The sequence below is a fragment of the Mustela lutreola genome, chromosome 6 (genome assembly GCF_030435805.1).
Source record: "Mustela lutreola isolate mMusLut2 chromosome 6, mMusLut2.pri, whole genome shotgun sequence".
NCBI classification, from domain to species: Eukaryota; Metazoa; Chordata; class Mammalia; order Carnivora; family Mustelidae; genus Mustela; species Mustela lutreola.
In genome coordinates this window covers 6,965,294-6,981,099 of record NC_081295.1, presented here as the reverse complement: position 1 = coordinate 6,981,099, position 15,806 = coordinate 6,965,294, and the positions used below count along the sequence as shown (strand labels likewise).

At 47.3% G+C, this 15,806-nt stretch overlaps 1 protein-coding gene across 6 annotated transcripts in view; it reads right to left on the bottom strand.

The window, feature by feature from the left end:
- The window catches only part of PRKN (parkin RBR E3 ubiquitin protein ligase), a 1,292,545-nt gene that overhangs the window by 36,480 nt on the left and 1,240,259 nt on the right, over nt 1-15,806 (bottom strand). For all 6 annotated transcript variants that reach the window (XM_059176590.1, XM_059176589.1, XM_059176592.1 and 3 more), the window contains one exon: nt 2,893-2,976. In XM_059176590.1, coding sequence (XP_059032573.1) covers nt 2,893-2,976 — 84 coding nt within the window. The remainder of the gene's footprint in view (nt 1-2,892; nt 2,977-15,806) is intronic.

The following is a 15,806-nucleotide window of genomic DNA, read 5'->3' as shown; positions in this document are numbered from 1 at the left end:
CATGGCTGCTGACGCTGCCCTCAGAGACCCTCCACACTGTGTTGGGTTCTTGTGACTCTTCCTCACCACTGTAGGTCATCCATGACCTTTTAGTTAAAATCTCTTCATGTGCGCATTGGAGTTGGATTCTGTTTCCTGTAGGAGCCTAATCAGAGACATGGGGGGAAAGGGCAGCAACACCCCCAAGAAGTTGCCTTCTGTTCTCAGGCCACGGTGGACAGGCTCCTCCAGTTCAGTTGGTCAGTTTGTTTTGTTTCAAATAAGAGGAGTATGAGGTTGGTCCAGCAGCTTGAGTGAGGCAGGAGGACTTATGACAGGGCTGCCTCTTTCTGAATTCCTCCCGGAGGCAACTCTGTCCTGAATTAGCTATTCTTTTTCTGAATTCCTAGTATACTGATTGTATGGGCCTTGTGGCATCTAATAAAGTCATATAAAGTCTGTGAGAGCAACTACTTCATCCCCAGAGCCTAGAACAAAGCCTGATGGATTATAGGTGTTTAACACATATTTGATGCATGAATAAAATAATGTCTTTTTCTTTATAGATGCAATGATCACTCAAAAGACATCTGTTAAATATCTGAGCACCAGACAAGACATTTGCCTCTGCATCCTTGTCCGTGCAGTATTTTCTGCTGGAATTTTTTTTTTAAAATCATCCTTAATCCACTGTCCTTTTGACAGACTCTGATCAACCTTCTGTGACTTTTTTGGGGGAAGGGTTATACAAAGCTATAGATTTCTTAAACTTTGTTTTAGCATATTACTCTTGCTCTATATTTTTTCTCTAAGTCTCCCCTATGACACTTTCATGTGACTCTGAAGAAAAACATATCTGCAGTGGCACCAGGGTGGCACAGTGGGTTAAATATCTGACACTTGGCTCAGGTCATGATCTCATGGTTGTGGGACTGAACCTGGTGTCAGGCTCTGCACTCAGCAGGGCATCTGTTTGAGATTCTCTCTCTCTCTGCCTCTCTCTACCCCATTCCCTTGCTTACTCTCTCTCTAAAATAAATAAATAAATCTTAAAAAAAAAATTCCTTATCTGCAGTTTTCCAGCAGAAAGTCTGGTGGGCACCTGGGTGGCTCAGTGGGTTAAGCCTCTGCCTTTGGCTCAGGTCATGATCTTAAGGTCCTGGGACCAAGCCCTGCATCGGGATCCCTGCTCCCCAGGAAGCCTGCTTCCCCGCCGCCCCCCCCCCCCCCCGCCCCCTTCTGCCTGCCTCTCTGCCTACTTGGGATATCTCTCTCTCTCTGTCAAATAAATAAATAAATAAAATCTTTAATAAAAGAAAGTCTGGTGGATACAAATGTTTGGTTTATATACATTTATGTACACAAATGTTAGTTTGCCAAATTGGTGGTCTTTGCAGAAACCAGCCCCTGGATCCTAGTCACCTCTGCTTAAGGCCAGCTCTAACTTTCTTTCTCCTACTTTCCTGAGTTGAACAATAAGGTTTTAACAGCTTCAAAAAATTCTGGGGAGTTACCTCAATCTTTAACACTGAGGTTGGTTAGTTCTTTTTGAATGAATAAGGAAGGAGATTATCAGGTAGGTTAGGCACTTGGACAGCTTCAAGGTTAAGGAATTCTCTCCTTCACCTTATGGCTGCTGTTTTCAAACAGACATTAAGGTATCACTTCTTGGAAGCCTTTGCCCATGTTTGTGGTCCTAAGAGTGTACGGATGTAAGTGTACGGATGTACCAGCTTCATTTCTCGGGGCCTTGGTCTAGCCTAGCCCTTCTGGGCTACAGTGGTCCTGAGGCAGGGGCATCTCGGGGTTAATGTTATTTCTGACATCAGCATGCAGTGAGCTTGTATTTGAATGCCACCGGGATAAAATAAAATCACCAGAAAGAGCATTTGCTGCCTCTGTTGCAGAAATGGCAATTCAGATCTGTCTCCCAATATGCTCATGGCCAACATCTTAGAAGCTGATGAGAAGACCTGAATTCACTAGTTACGTTTATTTGGTTATGTTAATATTAGTAAGTAAATCCACAGAGTATCTTAAAAAGATATACTTCTTTATGCTCTGCTTTTAGAACATTCAGATATATTAAATTCTCTACTGTAAAATTAAAATGTTCTGAAGTTTCTATGTCTATTTATGAGGCTCCTGTCAATAAAGTTAACTAAACGATTTATCTGGGCAGACTGGATATTTAAAACCTCGTTAACATCTCTATCAGTGGAAAAATAATGAGCAAATTCATCAACTGTGCTGAAATTTTTACTCCTTTCCTCTAAGGTTTGGTGGATCATAATTAATAAATAGAAGAAAGTGTATTTGCATTTCCCTAAGCCTGATGTAGTACATTGGAGAGTAAGGTTCAGTAAACAGCTCTTTACCTAATCAAGACTGGAATACAATTTAGCATACTTGATGATATTGCTAAAGAACAGTAATATCCTCGTATCACATAATACGTCTATGCTCATCATTCATGGAGGAAGTTTCACCAATGATTTTACACAAGGCACTTTTGAAAAAAACTAGAGATGTGGGATTAAAATTGATTGACCTGATTCAGAAATTGTTACATTGTTTTCTCTCTCCTCTAAAGACTCCTCTGCTCATGCTATGCTCCTTTTCCGTATTCCATACATATACCCCTGGGGAAAGCACAAGCATAACCCAGGGGTCATCTACAGCCCTACCCTGAGGAGGTCATTCTGGGAGGATCGTGGGGGTGGGACAGCCAGTGCCCCATTGCCTGGGGCTGTAGGCTACAAGGCCAATTTTGTGGTTGTTGTTGTTTGTTTTGTTTCGTTTTGTTTTTGATTTTTTCGTTTTTTAGATTGGGACCCTTTGACCTTCAGGAAACAGCTCTTGTCTCGCACCCACATCCCGAGCCCTGTTTTGTGGAAGGAGTGGACACCCTACCTGAGGAACTGCTCCTGAGGCTTCAAAGAGGGTGCCGCATTCACCTTCATGGTACGCCTCCTTACAGTCCCGGCAGAAGACGAACTGCGGAAGAACACACACATGTCAAGGATGGGTCTGTCGGAGGCTCCCGGCCCTCACATGTTTTTCCTTCTCCAAGCTCACTACAGCCATTCCTCTGACTTGCGTGATGTTTTCTGCGGCAAAGGATTTTTCCAAAAAGAAACGAAGTTATATTTCAATGACATTGTTCACTCTTTACTAAATAATGTTCCAAGCCCTACAGCAGGGTCCCAAACATGGCTGAGTCATATTTCCTATCTTTCTGATGTTTCCAGTCTGGCAGGAGAGACTGTCGTAGAGTGCTGCTGGTGTTAAGATATGAGCAAAACCATGTTATTCAAGGATTTCACATCCTAGATCTGTTTACACACACAGAGGATTTATAAGTTCATGTTAATAGACTTAGTTTTTCACGGAAAGCCTATTACAGGAAGCAGAAATCAATTGTGTCCCCTGCGCATTCCTTTGGTGAAGTCTTGACCCCCTGTACCTCAGGATGGGAGTGCATTTGGAAACAGGGTCTTTGATGAGGTAAGTTCGCTAAAATGAAGTCATGAGAGTCGGCCCTGATCCTATGTGGCCAGTGTCTTTATGAGAGGAGATGGACTGAGAGATGACTATGTGGGGACACAGCGAGAAGGCGGCCATCTGCAAGTCAGGAGGGAGACCTCAGGGGAAACCAGCCCTGCTGACACCTCACTTCTTGGCTTTTAGCTTGTGGGACTGTGAGAAAATAATTGTTGTTGGAGCCCCCCAGTCCAGGGTACTTTGTCATGGTGGCCAGGGGTAGCCGCTGCGTGGCCTGGAGTGGGTCTGCTCAGCTGGGGATGATGCCCCTGACAAACTTCACACACCACAGAATGGGAGAGACCTGGGGAGCAACTCACTGCTCTCCCTCTCCATCTTCGGGAAGAAAGCTCAAAAGGGACTGCTGGGAAAGGAAGCTCTCCTCTCACCGTCAGGAACCTGGAGGCCCCTCTAGGCCAACTCTGTCGCTACCAGCCATGCTCCAGAGGGTGTGGCTAAGGTTGTGTGCCCTTCAGCGGACACAGGGGATTGAAGTCATCATTCTCTCCCTGCCCTCTGACACCCCTCAGGAAAGGCGGGTTCTAGGTCCCTTCTGCTTAAATATGGACGTGTTCACTACCTGGCCAACAGCCCGTGGTGGAGGCGACCGTAGGCCGCGACCGGGCCCAGGCCTGAGGAAACGGGCAGCTTCCGTTCTGGCCAGTGGCTCCTGAGGGGCTGGTGTACAGGAACCTGAGCCGCGGGCCACGAGGCCTGGCTGAGCCACCAGCAGGCAGCCGGCACCAACACGGCAGCCCAGCATCAGAGCCATATTTCCAGGGGCCCTTCCAGCCCCTGATGAGTTGCCCCGGACGGCCCCAGGTGGAACAGAGATAAACCCGGCTTTACAGGTGCTTGCCACAATTACAGCCTTGTTGGGAAAAAAGAAAATAGAGCAAAACAAGAACAAGACTGTTGTTGTTTAAAATGACTACGTTTGGGGGTGTTTTTTTTAACACAGCCATCGGGAATGGATAGAGTAATGGGAACGAGAATCCGGAAGACGCAAAAAAGTTGCAGAGGCTTGAGGTTCTCAAATGAATATTCTCCAGCACGATCCAGGAAGTTAGTGCAGTTTTGTTCAGATAAGACTGTTTGGAACTGATAAATACAACCCCAGACAAACAGGGCCCAGAAAAGTCCAGCTCTATCCCCCAACACATCCCCGCCCTTCCTCGCCTCCGAGAGAACAGCCCGTCCCAAGTGGGTTTCCTTCATGCTGTCTTCACCCCAGAAGCAGGCCTCCCTCCTTCCCCATGTCCAGTTTCTTGTTTCAACAGCTCGTCTGAAAATCGCCTTACTCTCTGACAGACTGAACAAGACAGGCAGGTGTTGGATACGGGAAAGGCCTCTGTAGGTAGGAGGCCATCTACTGTCTAAGTAGTCGTTATTTTCAGAGTGCTGTAGTCTTATTTCTTCTCACAGCAAAGAGACTGGCCCCCATTTTGTGGGATTTACACTTTATTTAAAGATTCAGGTTGGTGGGAGACGGGCGTGCCTCAGGTTGTCTTTACGCAACGCCAATGCCACCGGGTTTTAATTTCTGGCACTTTTTATTTTCCCTGAGCCAAAAGCTAATCCAGTGAACAGTGAATGAAGTGGGTCTTAGGGCTTCCTCTTAAGATGAAAAACAATTTAAAAAAAAAATTAATGTGTCCGCTCATCTTTGCGTTTGCCCCAGAGCCATCGCTCAGCTGTCACGCGCTGTGCAAGGAGACACGCAGCCTGGACGGTTCAGTCGCGGAGAGGCGCTCACTGGGTGACTTTAGCCTAGCGCCTTCCTCAGAAGCAAGTCTGATCTCTCGGCATGACAGGGAACGCGCTTCACATCTTATTAGCTAGTGGATGAGATATAAAATCAGTTTCATGGTAGAGGAACACCCTGGAGGTTGATCAGTTTGTCAGAATAAATAGGCCTTTCCTGACACAAAGACATTAAATCCCTTTCACGCTGGGACTGCGAGGAATGGACTAAAAACGTAACAGAAAAGGAAGAGCGCACGAAGACGGAAGGCCTCCCCGCGGCATTATGGCAAGAGGCACGGGGAGGCTGGGCGAATCGTCTGGTGGTGATTTCACATGCGTGTACTTGCTCATCGGCTTCCATTCCGACAGTCTGACTTTGATGTGGGGCTGTCATGCTGTGGGCTTCCTGGTTAAACAATTTGCATCTTTCGCAAACAAAATGGGGAAATATCTAGAAGGTCTGATCTTGGAAAATGTTCAGGTTTTGTTTTGTTTTGTTTTTAGAGTGGGGGAGAGAGAGAGAAAAAGAGGGAGAGAGAGAAAGAATTGAAGCAGGGTCCTTGTCCAGTGTGTGAGCCCCCAGCAGGGCTCGATCTCACGACCCAGAGATCATGACCTGAGCCGAAATCAAGCGTCGGATGCTTCACCAACTGAGCCACCCAGGTGCCCTGGAAATGTGCAGGTTTTTAATTATGTTATTCAGAATTCAACCAGGTGCTTGTACAAATGCTTAGGCTCTTCAGTTCCCAAACTGTGTGCCAAGGCACTCCGGGGTGCCACGAGAAGCTCATGATGGTGCAATGGGACATTTTAAAGTTCTGAGGAAGACACGGTTGACACTACCTGTTGGACACTGTGAATGACTCACTCAAGGCGGTTCACGGTGTTACCATGGATTGTGTTGCCCTTCTGATGACCTATCTTTGCAGAGCTGGGTTTTTGGTTACTGTGATAGGAAAACATGGGAGCATCTGTGTGCAGCAGGAGATGTAGTTATTTAAGAATGAAATAAAAATATTTTTTCTATTCAATTTATGTCAACTATCTTTTCAAATGACTATTGTGTTGCTAAGACATTAATTCTTATTTACGGTACTTGGACTTAAGTATTCAATAAACAAAACTGTTTGGACTTAAGTATTTGGTATACAAAACTACATTTCCGGGACGCCTGGGTGGCTCAGTTGGTTGGACGACTGCCTTCGGCTCAGGTCATGATCCTGGAGTCCCGGGATCGAGTCCCGCATCGGACTCCCAGCTCCATGGGGAGTCTGCTTCTCTCTCTGACCTTCTCCTCATTCATGCTCTCTCTCACTGTCTCTCTCTCAAGTAAATAAATAAAAAATCTTTAAAAAAAAAAAAAACTACATTTCCTTTGGCTTAGGAACACCAGGAAACACTCACTCGCCGGGGCAGGGCAGACAGAGGAAGGTTGGGGAACTCTGGCTTAGACATACACAAAACTCCTTGAGGTAACGTTTTGGGCCAGTTTTCAAAGACTGCCAAGGGCACAGATAATTCTAGAGAAAGAGCTTGAGAAGACAGATCCGGCTCCCACATTTTCACACTCAGTGTGCTGACATTGCCTGCCCCCCCTGGGCACGTGGATCTTGTTCTAACTAATAACGCAAAAGACTGAAATTTACCTGGGACTTGCTATGAACTAACTGTGGTCTCACATTTGCTAAAGATATCTTACAAGTAAATACTAACTGAATGCAAGGGACTACCAAACAGTTATGCAGTGTACTTTTCCCAGATTATTTTCTCTTGAGATAGATCTGATAAATGCCACCAATTTCTGTAGTTAAAAAAAAAAAAAATTAAAGACTTTTAAGGGGCACCTGGATGGTTCAGTCAGTTAAGCATCCGCCTTCATTTCAGGTTATGATCTGAGGGTCCTGGGATCCAGCCCCGTGTTGGATTCCCTGCTCAGTGGGGAGTCCGTTTCTCCCTCTACCCCCAACCCCCAACCCCGGCTTGTGCTCTCTCTCTTTCTCTCTCTCAAATAAATAAATAAATAAATAAATAAAATCTTCCCAAAAAAGGCTTTTAAAAATTATAAACATAATACACACTTATAATGTTGGCTCTCTAAACTCTATCCCTTATTAGATTTGATGAGAAAGCAATATATGTGGACTCTATTTCTTAGCTCCTAGATGTTGATTTTCCATGTCAACTTGGCTAGACCGCAATTCCCAGTTATTCGATCAAGCGCTAATCTGGGTGTTTCTGTGAAGGTATTTTGTAGGACTATAGCATCTATACTCATTTTGCTTTAAGGAGGAGAGATGATCCTAGATAATCTGGGTGTGCCCGATTCAATCTGCTGAAAGGTTTTAAGAGCAGAACTGAGGTTTTCCCCAGAAGGAGAGGGTCTGTCTGGGGACAACAGCTTCCAGCTTGTCAGGCTGCCCTTCTTGAAGACCTGCTTGTGAAGTTAGGGCCAGATATATGGATATGCTGATATATAGATAGATTTATTCATGTATCTATGGATCTATGGGGACAGCTGAGCATATTTTTATATCTACATCCACCTCCCACTGGTTCTGCCTCTCTTTTGGCTGGCTGACATAGCTCAGCTGCTATAGAAAAAATTTTACTAGGTCATTTAATTCTTTTGCAAATGGACTGATATAAAAAAACAAGTACTTGCATTTTCTATGTTATTTGCAAAATGGTAGTTTGAGTCTCTTTTTGTGTGTGTCTTCCATCCCAAGTACCACAAGATATCTGCTCTTAGAAGTCAACACAGTAAAGGAAACAGTCAACAAAACAAAGAGGCAACCCACAGAAGGGGAGAAGATATTTGCAAATGACACCACAGACAAAGGGCTGATATCCAAGATCTATAAAGAACTCCTCAAACTCAACACTAAAAAAATAGATAATCACATCAAAAAATGGGCAGAAGACATGAACAGACACTTCTCCAAAGAAGACATACAAATGGTTAATAGAACCATGAGAAAATGTTCATCATCATGAGCCATCAGGGAGTTTCAAATCAAAACCACATTGAGATACCATCTTACACCAATTAGAATGGCCAAAAATTTTTTTTTAAAGATTTTATTTATTTATTAGACAGACAGAGGTCACAGGTAGGCAGAGAGGCAGGCAGAGGGAGAAGGGAGGAAGCAATCTCCCCTTGGAGCAGAGAGCCTGATGTGAGGCTTGATCCCAGGACTCTGGGATCATGACCTAAGCTGAAGGCAGAGGCTTAACCCATCGAGCCACCCAGGTGCCCCATAGAATGGCCAAAATGAACAGGACAGTAAATAACATGTGTTGGAGAGGATGTGGAGAAAGGGGAATCCTCTTAACACTGTTGGTGGGAATGCAAATTTGTGTAGCCACTTTGGAAAACAGTATGGAGATTTCTCAAAAAATTAAAAATAGAGCTACTCTATGACCTGGCAATTGCACTACTGGGTATTAACCCCAAAGAAATAGACATAGTGAAAAGAAGGGCCATCTGTATCCCAATGTTCATAACAGCAATGGCCACAGTCGCCAAACTGTGGAAAGAGCCAAGCTGTCCTTCAACAGATGAATGGAAAAAGAAGATAAGGTGCATATACACTATGGAGTATTATGCCTCCATCAGAAAGGACGAATACCCAACTTTTATATCAACATGGACGGGACTGGAGGAGATGATGCTGAGTGAAATAAGTCAAGCAGAGAGAGTCAATTATCATAGTCACTTATTTGTGGAGCATAAGGAATAACACGGAGGACATTGGGTGCAGGAGAGAAGTGAGCTGGGGGAAATTGGAGGGAGAGGTGAACCATGAGAGACTGTGAACTCTGAGAAACAAACTGAGGGTTTTGTAGGGGAGGAGGGTCAGGGGTTAAAAGAGCCTGGTGGTGGGTATTAAGGAGGGCACATACTTCATGGAGCACTGGGTGTGGTGCATAAACAATGAATCTTGGAACACTGAAAAAATAAAATAAAGTTTAAAAAAAAAGTTGACAACTCAAAAAAAAAAAGTCAACACCAGTGATGAATCCCTGAACTCTACCTCTGAAATTAATAATACACTATATGTTAATTAACTGAATATAAATTAAATTAAATTTTAAAAAAGAAGTAAATACCAGGAACAAGGTTATCACTTCCAACAGCAGGACTGTGTCCCTTTACTTGACAATGAATGTGCTAATCCGATTCATTTTTCTCTTGGATTAACTGCCTGGGAGTTCCTACAGTTCACCTAACTGTAGGAACTAGCTCATCCCAAGTGCCTACAACGAGGCATACAACTTCAAAACAACTATTTACTAAGTGGGAAGTTCAGTAAGACAAACTTTTTTTCTAAGAAGCAATAGCGAAACCATTTTTACCATTCAAGTCATATTTTTTGCCTTGCAATTAATATGAGTTGACTATTCACCTTAAGGATGGATGAAATCTTAGACCTGGACCACATCTGAGAATCACACCTTGTAATACACGAAATCACACAGTACGTATTTATAGTTTTAGAAAGCAGATACACTTTGATATTTCATAGTAAACCTTCTGAAGTCAGACAGACGTGGAGACAGAGGCCTTTCTCTTCTATTCATTACCCTGAGTGATCCTAATATCTCTTTCCTTTATTTATTTTTTGGTAAAGATGGAATAATAAGGTAATGATTATTTCACACAATCTCAGACACATAGTAAATGCAATGAATAGTTTTCCCATAGAGTTACGATGCTTTATAGGCAATAAAATTTGATGGAAACGTAAGGTGACAGTGAAGCCCCTTGTTAATTAAAGCGATTCCCACTACTCTGGTGATAACTGTTGTTACGTGAAAATCCTGCATGAGACTGGGAACTCCTGGGCAACACCAGGCTTGTCGACCCTTCTAACTGCCGTATGGAGAGGGAAGTTGGCCTCACTTTGCTTGTCTATGTGCAGGGGCACCTTCATGATCAGTCCCCTAGACCACCCTGTACTACCACGGAGCCATACGGATTGTCCGTCATGTTTATCGTTCAATATCCTGTCAGCGGAGAAGTCATTTGATTGATGGTTGAGTTTGATTTCCCATAAGCCCATCATGGAGACATTCAAAAGGAGATGTGTATATTTTCTCTTTGGAAACACGAAAAGGAATTAAATGAACAGCTTCCAATGTAGAACATTCAGCGTGTGCTGATCAATACAGCTGAGAGCCAGTTGGTACCTACAAGAGATGACCCTCAAAATAAGGGTTTGATCCTTCAAGTTGAGTGATCTGTACATGAAAGCCTACGTTCCTTCCTGCCTGTTTTTGGTCCTGACAGCATCTATTAGAAAGGCATTTTATTATGTGCCATTCATTCCTTTCCATAGCTCTGAAGTTCTGCATTAAAGAACGAGAGAGAATCAAATCGTGTTTCAGGACCCCTGACTACAGTCAGGGGAAACATCAAAGCCCGAGGCACACATCCGTCCTTCTTTGGGAGCAGATGAAATAGCTTTCTTCCAGGTGTAGGACTTTCCAGAAGATGGCAGCAGTGATATATACGATCAAGCCTCAGTGTGTTAAAAATAGAGTTTCCAAAGAGTCAGGCTCCCCATGGGTGACCAGCCGCTGATTCGTGCAAAACTGATCTGACAAGACAGTGCAACACAACGGAAGTGGTATTAGACTGTAATGCACTAAAACACAATCTTGAGAAGAAGAAAGTCAGGTTATTTCCTTTCAAGTGCACAGCATCTTAAAATCACAGGATCTCATGGTGGGAAGCCATCTGAAACGATGCCAGGCTCTAAATGTAAACAGACTAAGACGATCTTTTACATGCAACCTCCAAATGGCTAAAAAGAAATAATTTTGAGGAAGATGAATCAAGCTCAGTAGCTGAATTCCTTTGTCTCTATCTCCTCCCTCGTTCCCTCCCTCCCTTTTTAAGGTTTTATTTATTTATTTGAGAAAGAGAGAAAGTGAGTGAGAGAGAGAGAGAGAGCACAAGCCACGGGGTGGGGGTGGGGGCAGGGAGAGCGGTGGGCAGCCCCATGCAGGACTGGATCCCAGGACCCTGGGGTCATGACCTAGCCGAAGGCAGAAACTTAAACGACTGTATTTTTCAAATTCTAAAGGAACCATTGAGGACGGTTGAACAGTGTCATCTAGATTCCCATAGAATACTGTGACAGTGACCCCTCCCATACCCCAAATTATTTTTGTTTTAGGGTTGCTACGCTGAAAGGCCCTTACTGCCTTCGGTTTCATTTTTATTCACCGGGAGCTCTTAACAGAACTCTGAAAATTCCCTTTGCTGACATTATCGCGATCTCAACAGGCACTGTGTGTACCCAACCTTCCGGCACATGGTGCCTGAATTTACACATTCATGGTGAGTACGATCTAGTGAAATTTTTTTACCATCTGTCTTGGAACCAGGGACTCCCCCCAGAGACGGTGAGCTCGCACAATGAAGAGACCATGTCTGCTAGCTGACCTTCGACAGGGACCTCGAGTCAAGAGGGCCCCCTAGTTAATGCTCCAGACGGTAAGCGTGGTCCTGGACAGTGACCTGTCTGACATGTAACTATAGACAAAGATTTCAAACTTATTTCCTCCTTCAAAATGTCTATATATATATATATATATATATATATATATATATATATAAAAGACCTAAAAATCTTTATTGGCCATTTATTTTGCCTTTTCCTTAATAGCTTTATAGCGATAACTCACATACTCAGGGGTTTTAAAAAGGAGTTTCTGTATTTTTTGAGCGGATAACCCACGCGCCCAGCACAAGCTAGAAGGTGCAGAATGTAAAGGGTCAAACAGAAGTCCCCCTTCCTCCTTGGTCCCCTGCATTGCTTCTGGGGGATAATCACTGTCATCTGTTTGTATCTTCCTGGAAACTTTTTATGCATTGTATTTTAAGACATAAATGGCATCTAAGAAATGGCATCCTGCCTGGTGCTTTGTGTCTCCCTTCCTCGCTCACAGCCTGCCCTGCCCGCGGACCAGCCGCCGCACAGCGTTCCCCCGGACAGATGCGCTTCACTGGGTCCAACCAGGTGCCCCCACCCCTGGCCATGTGGGTCTTTCCCAGTATTTTGCCGCTGGAAACCAAGCCGCGGGGAACGCCCTTCTCCGCAGGTCACTCTGCGCGTGAAGGAAATCCGTAGCATAAAGTTCTAGAAGTGAAACCGCTGGGACAAAGGGCACGTGGGGTCTACATTTTGGCTGCATTTGCACACCTGTCCCAGTAGAAGAGGGGGCAGGTGGTCCCCGCCCAGCGGCGAGCGTGCGAAGGCCCACTCTGCTCTCCCCAGCCCGCCGTGTTCCCACTGACGACCTTCGTCAGACGATGGTCATGGAAAGAATCTCAAATAAATGCAGCAGTTTTGCTAGGACCCTCTCGAACCACGTGGCACCACCCCAGGGACAGGCTGCTGGCCAGCTCAGTAACTCTGAGTCACTCTGGAGTCTTGTCCATTTGGCTGAAGGGGGGTCAGGAGGGGCCTGTGGTCAGTCCCACCTGCCAATTTCCTGCTCCTCGGGCCCAGGCTCTGAGACGGGGTGCACGGAGCCCATCCTCTCTTGTTCCGTCTGTCGGACGTTGGCCTGCTTGCCAGCCAAGGATGTTCAGTGAATTTTAGCTTGGTGGCTTTAGACACAGATGGCCAACAGACTGGAGGTCCAGGCCAGAGAGAAAGAAACGGGAGACAAGCGAGCATCAGGCTCTGTAGGCAGGGCTACGTCCCGGGCCTTCACGCTGAGCAGAATCAGCCCTCCGAGCGGCTCACCAGGCGTCCCTAACAGCGGTAGTGGGGCGATGTCCTCCCGAATCTCTCCGCTTCCTCTCTTTGCTTTAACCATTTTAAAGAACCTTCCTCTGGCCCCGGTCCTCACCCCGCTCTGCGGCCTCCCTGCTCTGGCCTTCACTTCCTGCCTCCCTGGTCCCGAAGGTTAAAGCAGGATGTGGCCGCAAGCTCAGACAACGTTCACACCGTCCAACGGTCCAACGGTCACCTAAAGAAACCTCTTGGCGGGCAGATTTCTCCATCTGACTGAAAATTCCCTTTCGCGTCCTGCAAGGCTGGCTCAATTTTGCTGTAAAACCAGCATTTCCCAGACCTTATGGAGCATTTGGCTCCTTCCCGAAATGGAGCACTGGTCACAGAGTATCAAATTCAACACCACTTTCAAATATTGCCATTCATTAGTGGGCCCGTTCAAATATTGCCATTAATTAGTGAACATGTTTGAATATGGCCATTCATTAGTAAAATGCACAGCATATGTCTTCTAACATTTTTAACTGGTCTCTAATCCTCGTGACCTTATCATTTACAATCTGTAACAAGGCACTAGACTTTGTAAAAATGATTACACGAGGCCAGTCAAAACGTGAAATCCAAGCCATATGGCAGTTGGAGCCCAATTTGTCCCCTGTGCCTGTGGGCATCCTTCTGTGCTCTTAGAGTAGCAGGAAGCCTGAGTGCTTCCCTTGAACACCTGGGCCCGACCCCCCGCAAGCCCGGGCAGGGTCAGTTTTGGAAAGGAGCCAACCAATTTGGTGAGACCCTTGCTGGCATATTTCAGAGGCTTTTGTCTTTGGCGATTCTGCAGCTTAAACGAATAATCAACCAGGCAATTATAATGTCTCAAGCCTTCACCGGGCATCGAACAGCTCCGGAGGTTCGTGGGGAGCCCCCCTGTTCCTGCCCCTCTCCTCACAGCCTCAGCCACAAAGTCCCGGCATTTTTCTCCCAAGCACGGTCTCTTTCTCGTACCTCCTCTATGAAATGCTCACCCCCTGGAACAAAGTGATCTCGCTGGTCCACCTGGTCTACACTGAGAGGACGTGTGTCCCGCTCATCTGTTTTCCCAGGATCCAGTGTCTGGAGCACAGGAGGTGGCCAAGGTCTGCTCTGCGCATGCCAGGGTGCCAGGTACCCAGCTCGGATGCTCACAGCCCCACTGGCGGGGATGAGGTGGGTGGGCGGGGAGCCCCGCTCATGCAAAATAAGAGAGAGGGAGGAGAGTATCAGACGAGCTACAATCCTGTGCTGAGTCTTCTGCAGAAACTCTGGGGCTTTGGGTGGGTTGTGGAGGGCTGGGGTCGGTGAAAAGGCATTTGCGTTCCTGCGCTTCGAGCTCCTCTCCCTCCCGGGGCTGCGGCTCCAGCATCAGCCCTCTTCTCCCACCTGCCTGCCAACAGCCTCTCCCAGTCTCTCCCTGCACCGCCCAGTCCCGCCCCTGCCTCCCGCCTAACTGCTGGAGCAGGAGAGCACTGGGATCAAAGGGCAGAAACTCAGAGCCCAGTGGGCAAGAGTCAGGACCAAGGAGCAGGGAGCTCCCATGCCGCTTTTAGAACAGTCTCTGGTGCCCACGTGCCAGGCCTCTCTGGAGCCACCGCTCCTCTTTCCCTGCTGTCTCTGCTTGGACAGCACCCTGGCATCCTCACATTCTCCCCGACCTGGTTTGGGCGGAGGCCCTCTCCCTGCCCCCACAGTGCTCGCCTGTGTCCTGGTCGTGGTGTGTCCCTAGGAACCACTTCTCTGCACATCTTTCTCACGAGGCTGGGCGCCCCAGGAGGGCAGAATGCCTTAGCCCTATTTCTGCAGCCGGGGCCTAACAGAGGCGCTGTCACGTGCGCAGGCACGGGCAGACGTGTGCAGAAGTCAGGAGCAGGAGGCGCTAGAAAGGTCTACACTTCCGAGAAGCATGAGCGTGGGCCAGTGTCAGGAGGGCCGGGCCCTGAGACTGAGGAGGTGGCCCGGGGGCGCTGGAGGAAGGAGACAGACCCGTTCCATGAGGGGGGTTCTTTCCTGACCTCGGAGCCCACACCTTTGGGGCACGGATGCCGTTCTCCGGCAACTTCAGAGGCCAAGCTCACAGGGTTGGTGGGGGGGCAGGCTTCACCGAGGAGGGATCTGACTGGGATGTGAAAACAGAAGGACAATGAAAAGAAAGAATGAGCGGCTAGAAAGAGAGGGGCTGGCGGTGGGAGGAACGCCCTGGAGAAAGTCAAGGCCGGGGAGACGCAAACACTGCAGGGGACTGTGGCCTAAAGGGAGACGGCGGGCTCTGCAGGCTCGCGGGAAGGCGAAATCTCTGTGCGGTGCCAGCTATGAACCTTCTGCAATTGAGGGGCCGGGGGGGGGGGGGATCGTGCAGACCTGGCATGGTCATTGTCACCGGGAGATGACACAGGAGTGGCGAGAGGCCCAGCCGGGCTGAGGGCCCAGCTGCTGGAACAGCGCCACCCTCTGGTTCGCTGCCGGACCCGCAGCAGCGGCCGCACCGTCCGTGGCCCCGGAGGGCTGACTCCGAATCCGCATTCTAGCACAAGCCCCGGTGACGTGGTTGCAGAGGAGGTGAGAAGCACTGCCCTAGCTTGTTCACCCCACGCACACTGACTGAGCACACACCCCGTGTGCCAGGCAGCCCGTGTGTACACTGAGGTGTAGACGGTGTCATTCCCAGGCTCCTGCGAGTCACTGCTCACCCTCCCTCTGATCCTCGGTCCGGCCCTCCCTCGGCTGTTGATGGAGAATGTGCGCTGCTGTGCTGCGGGG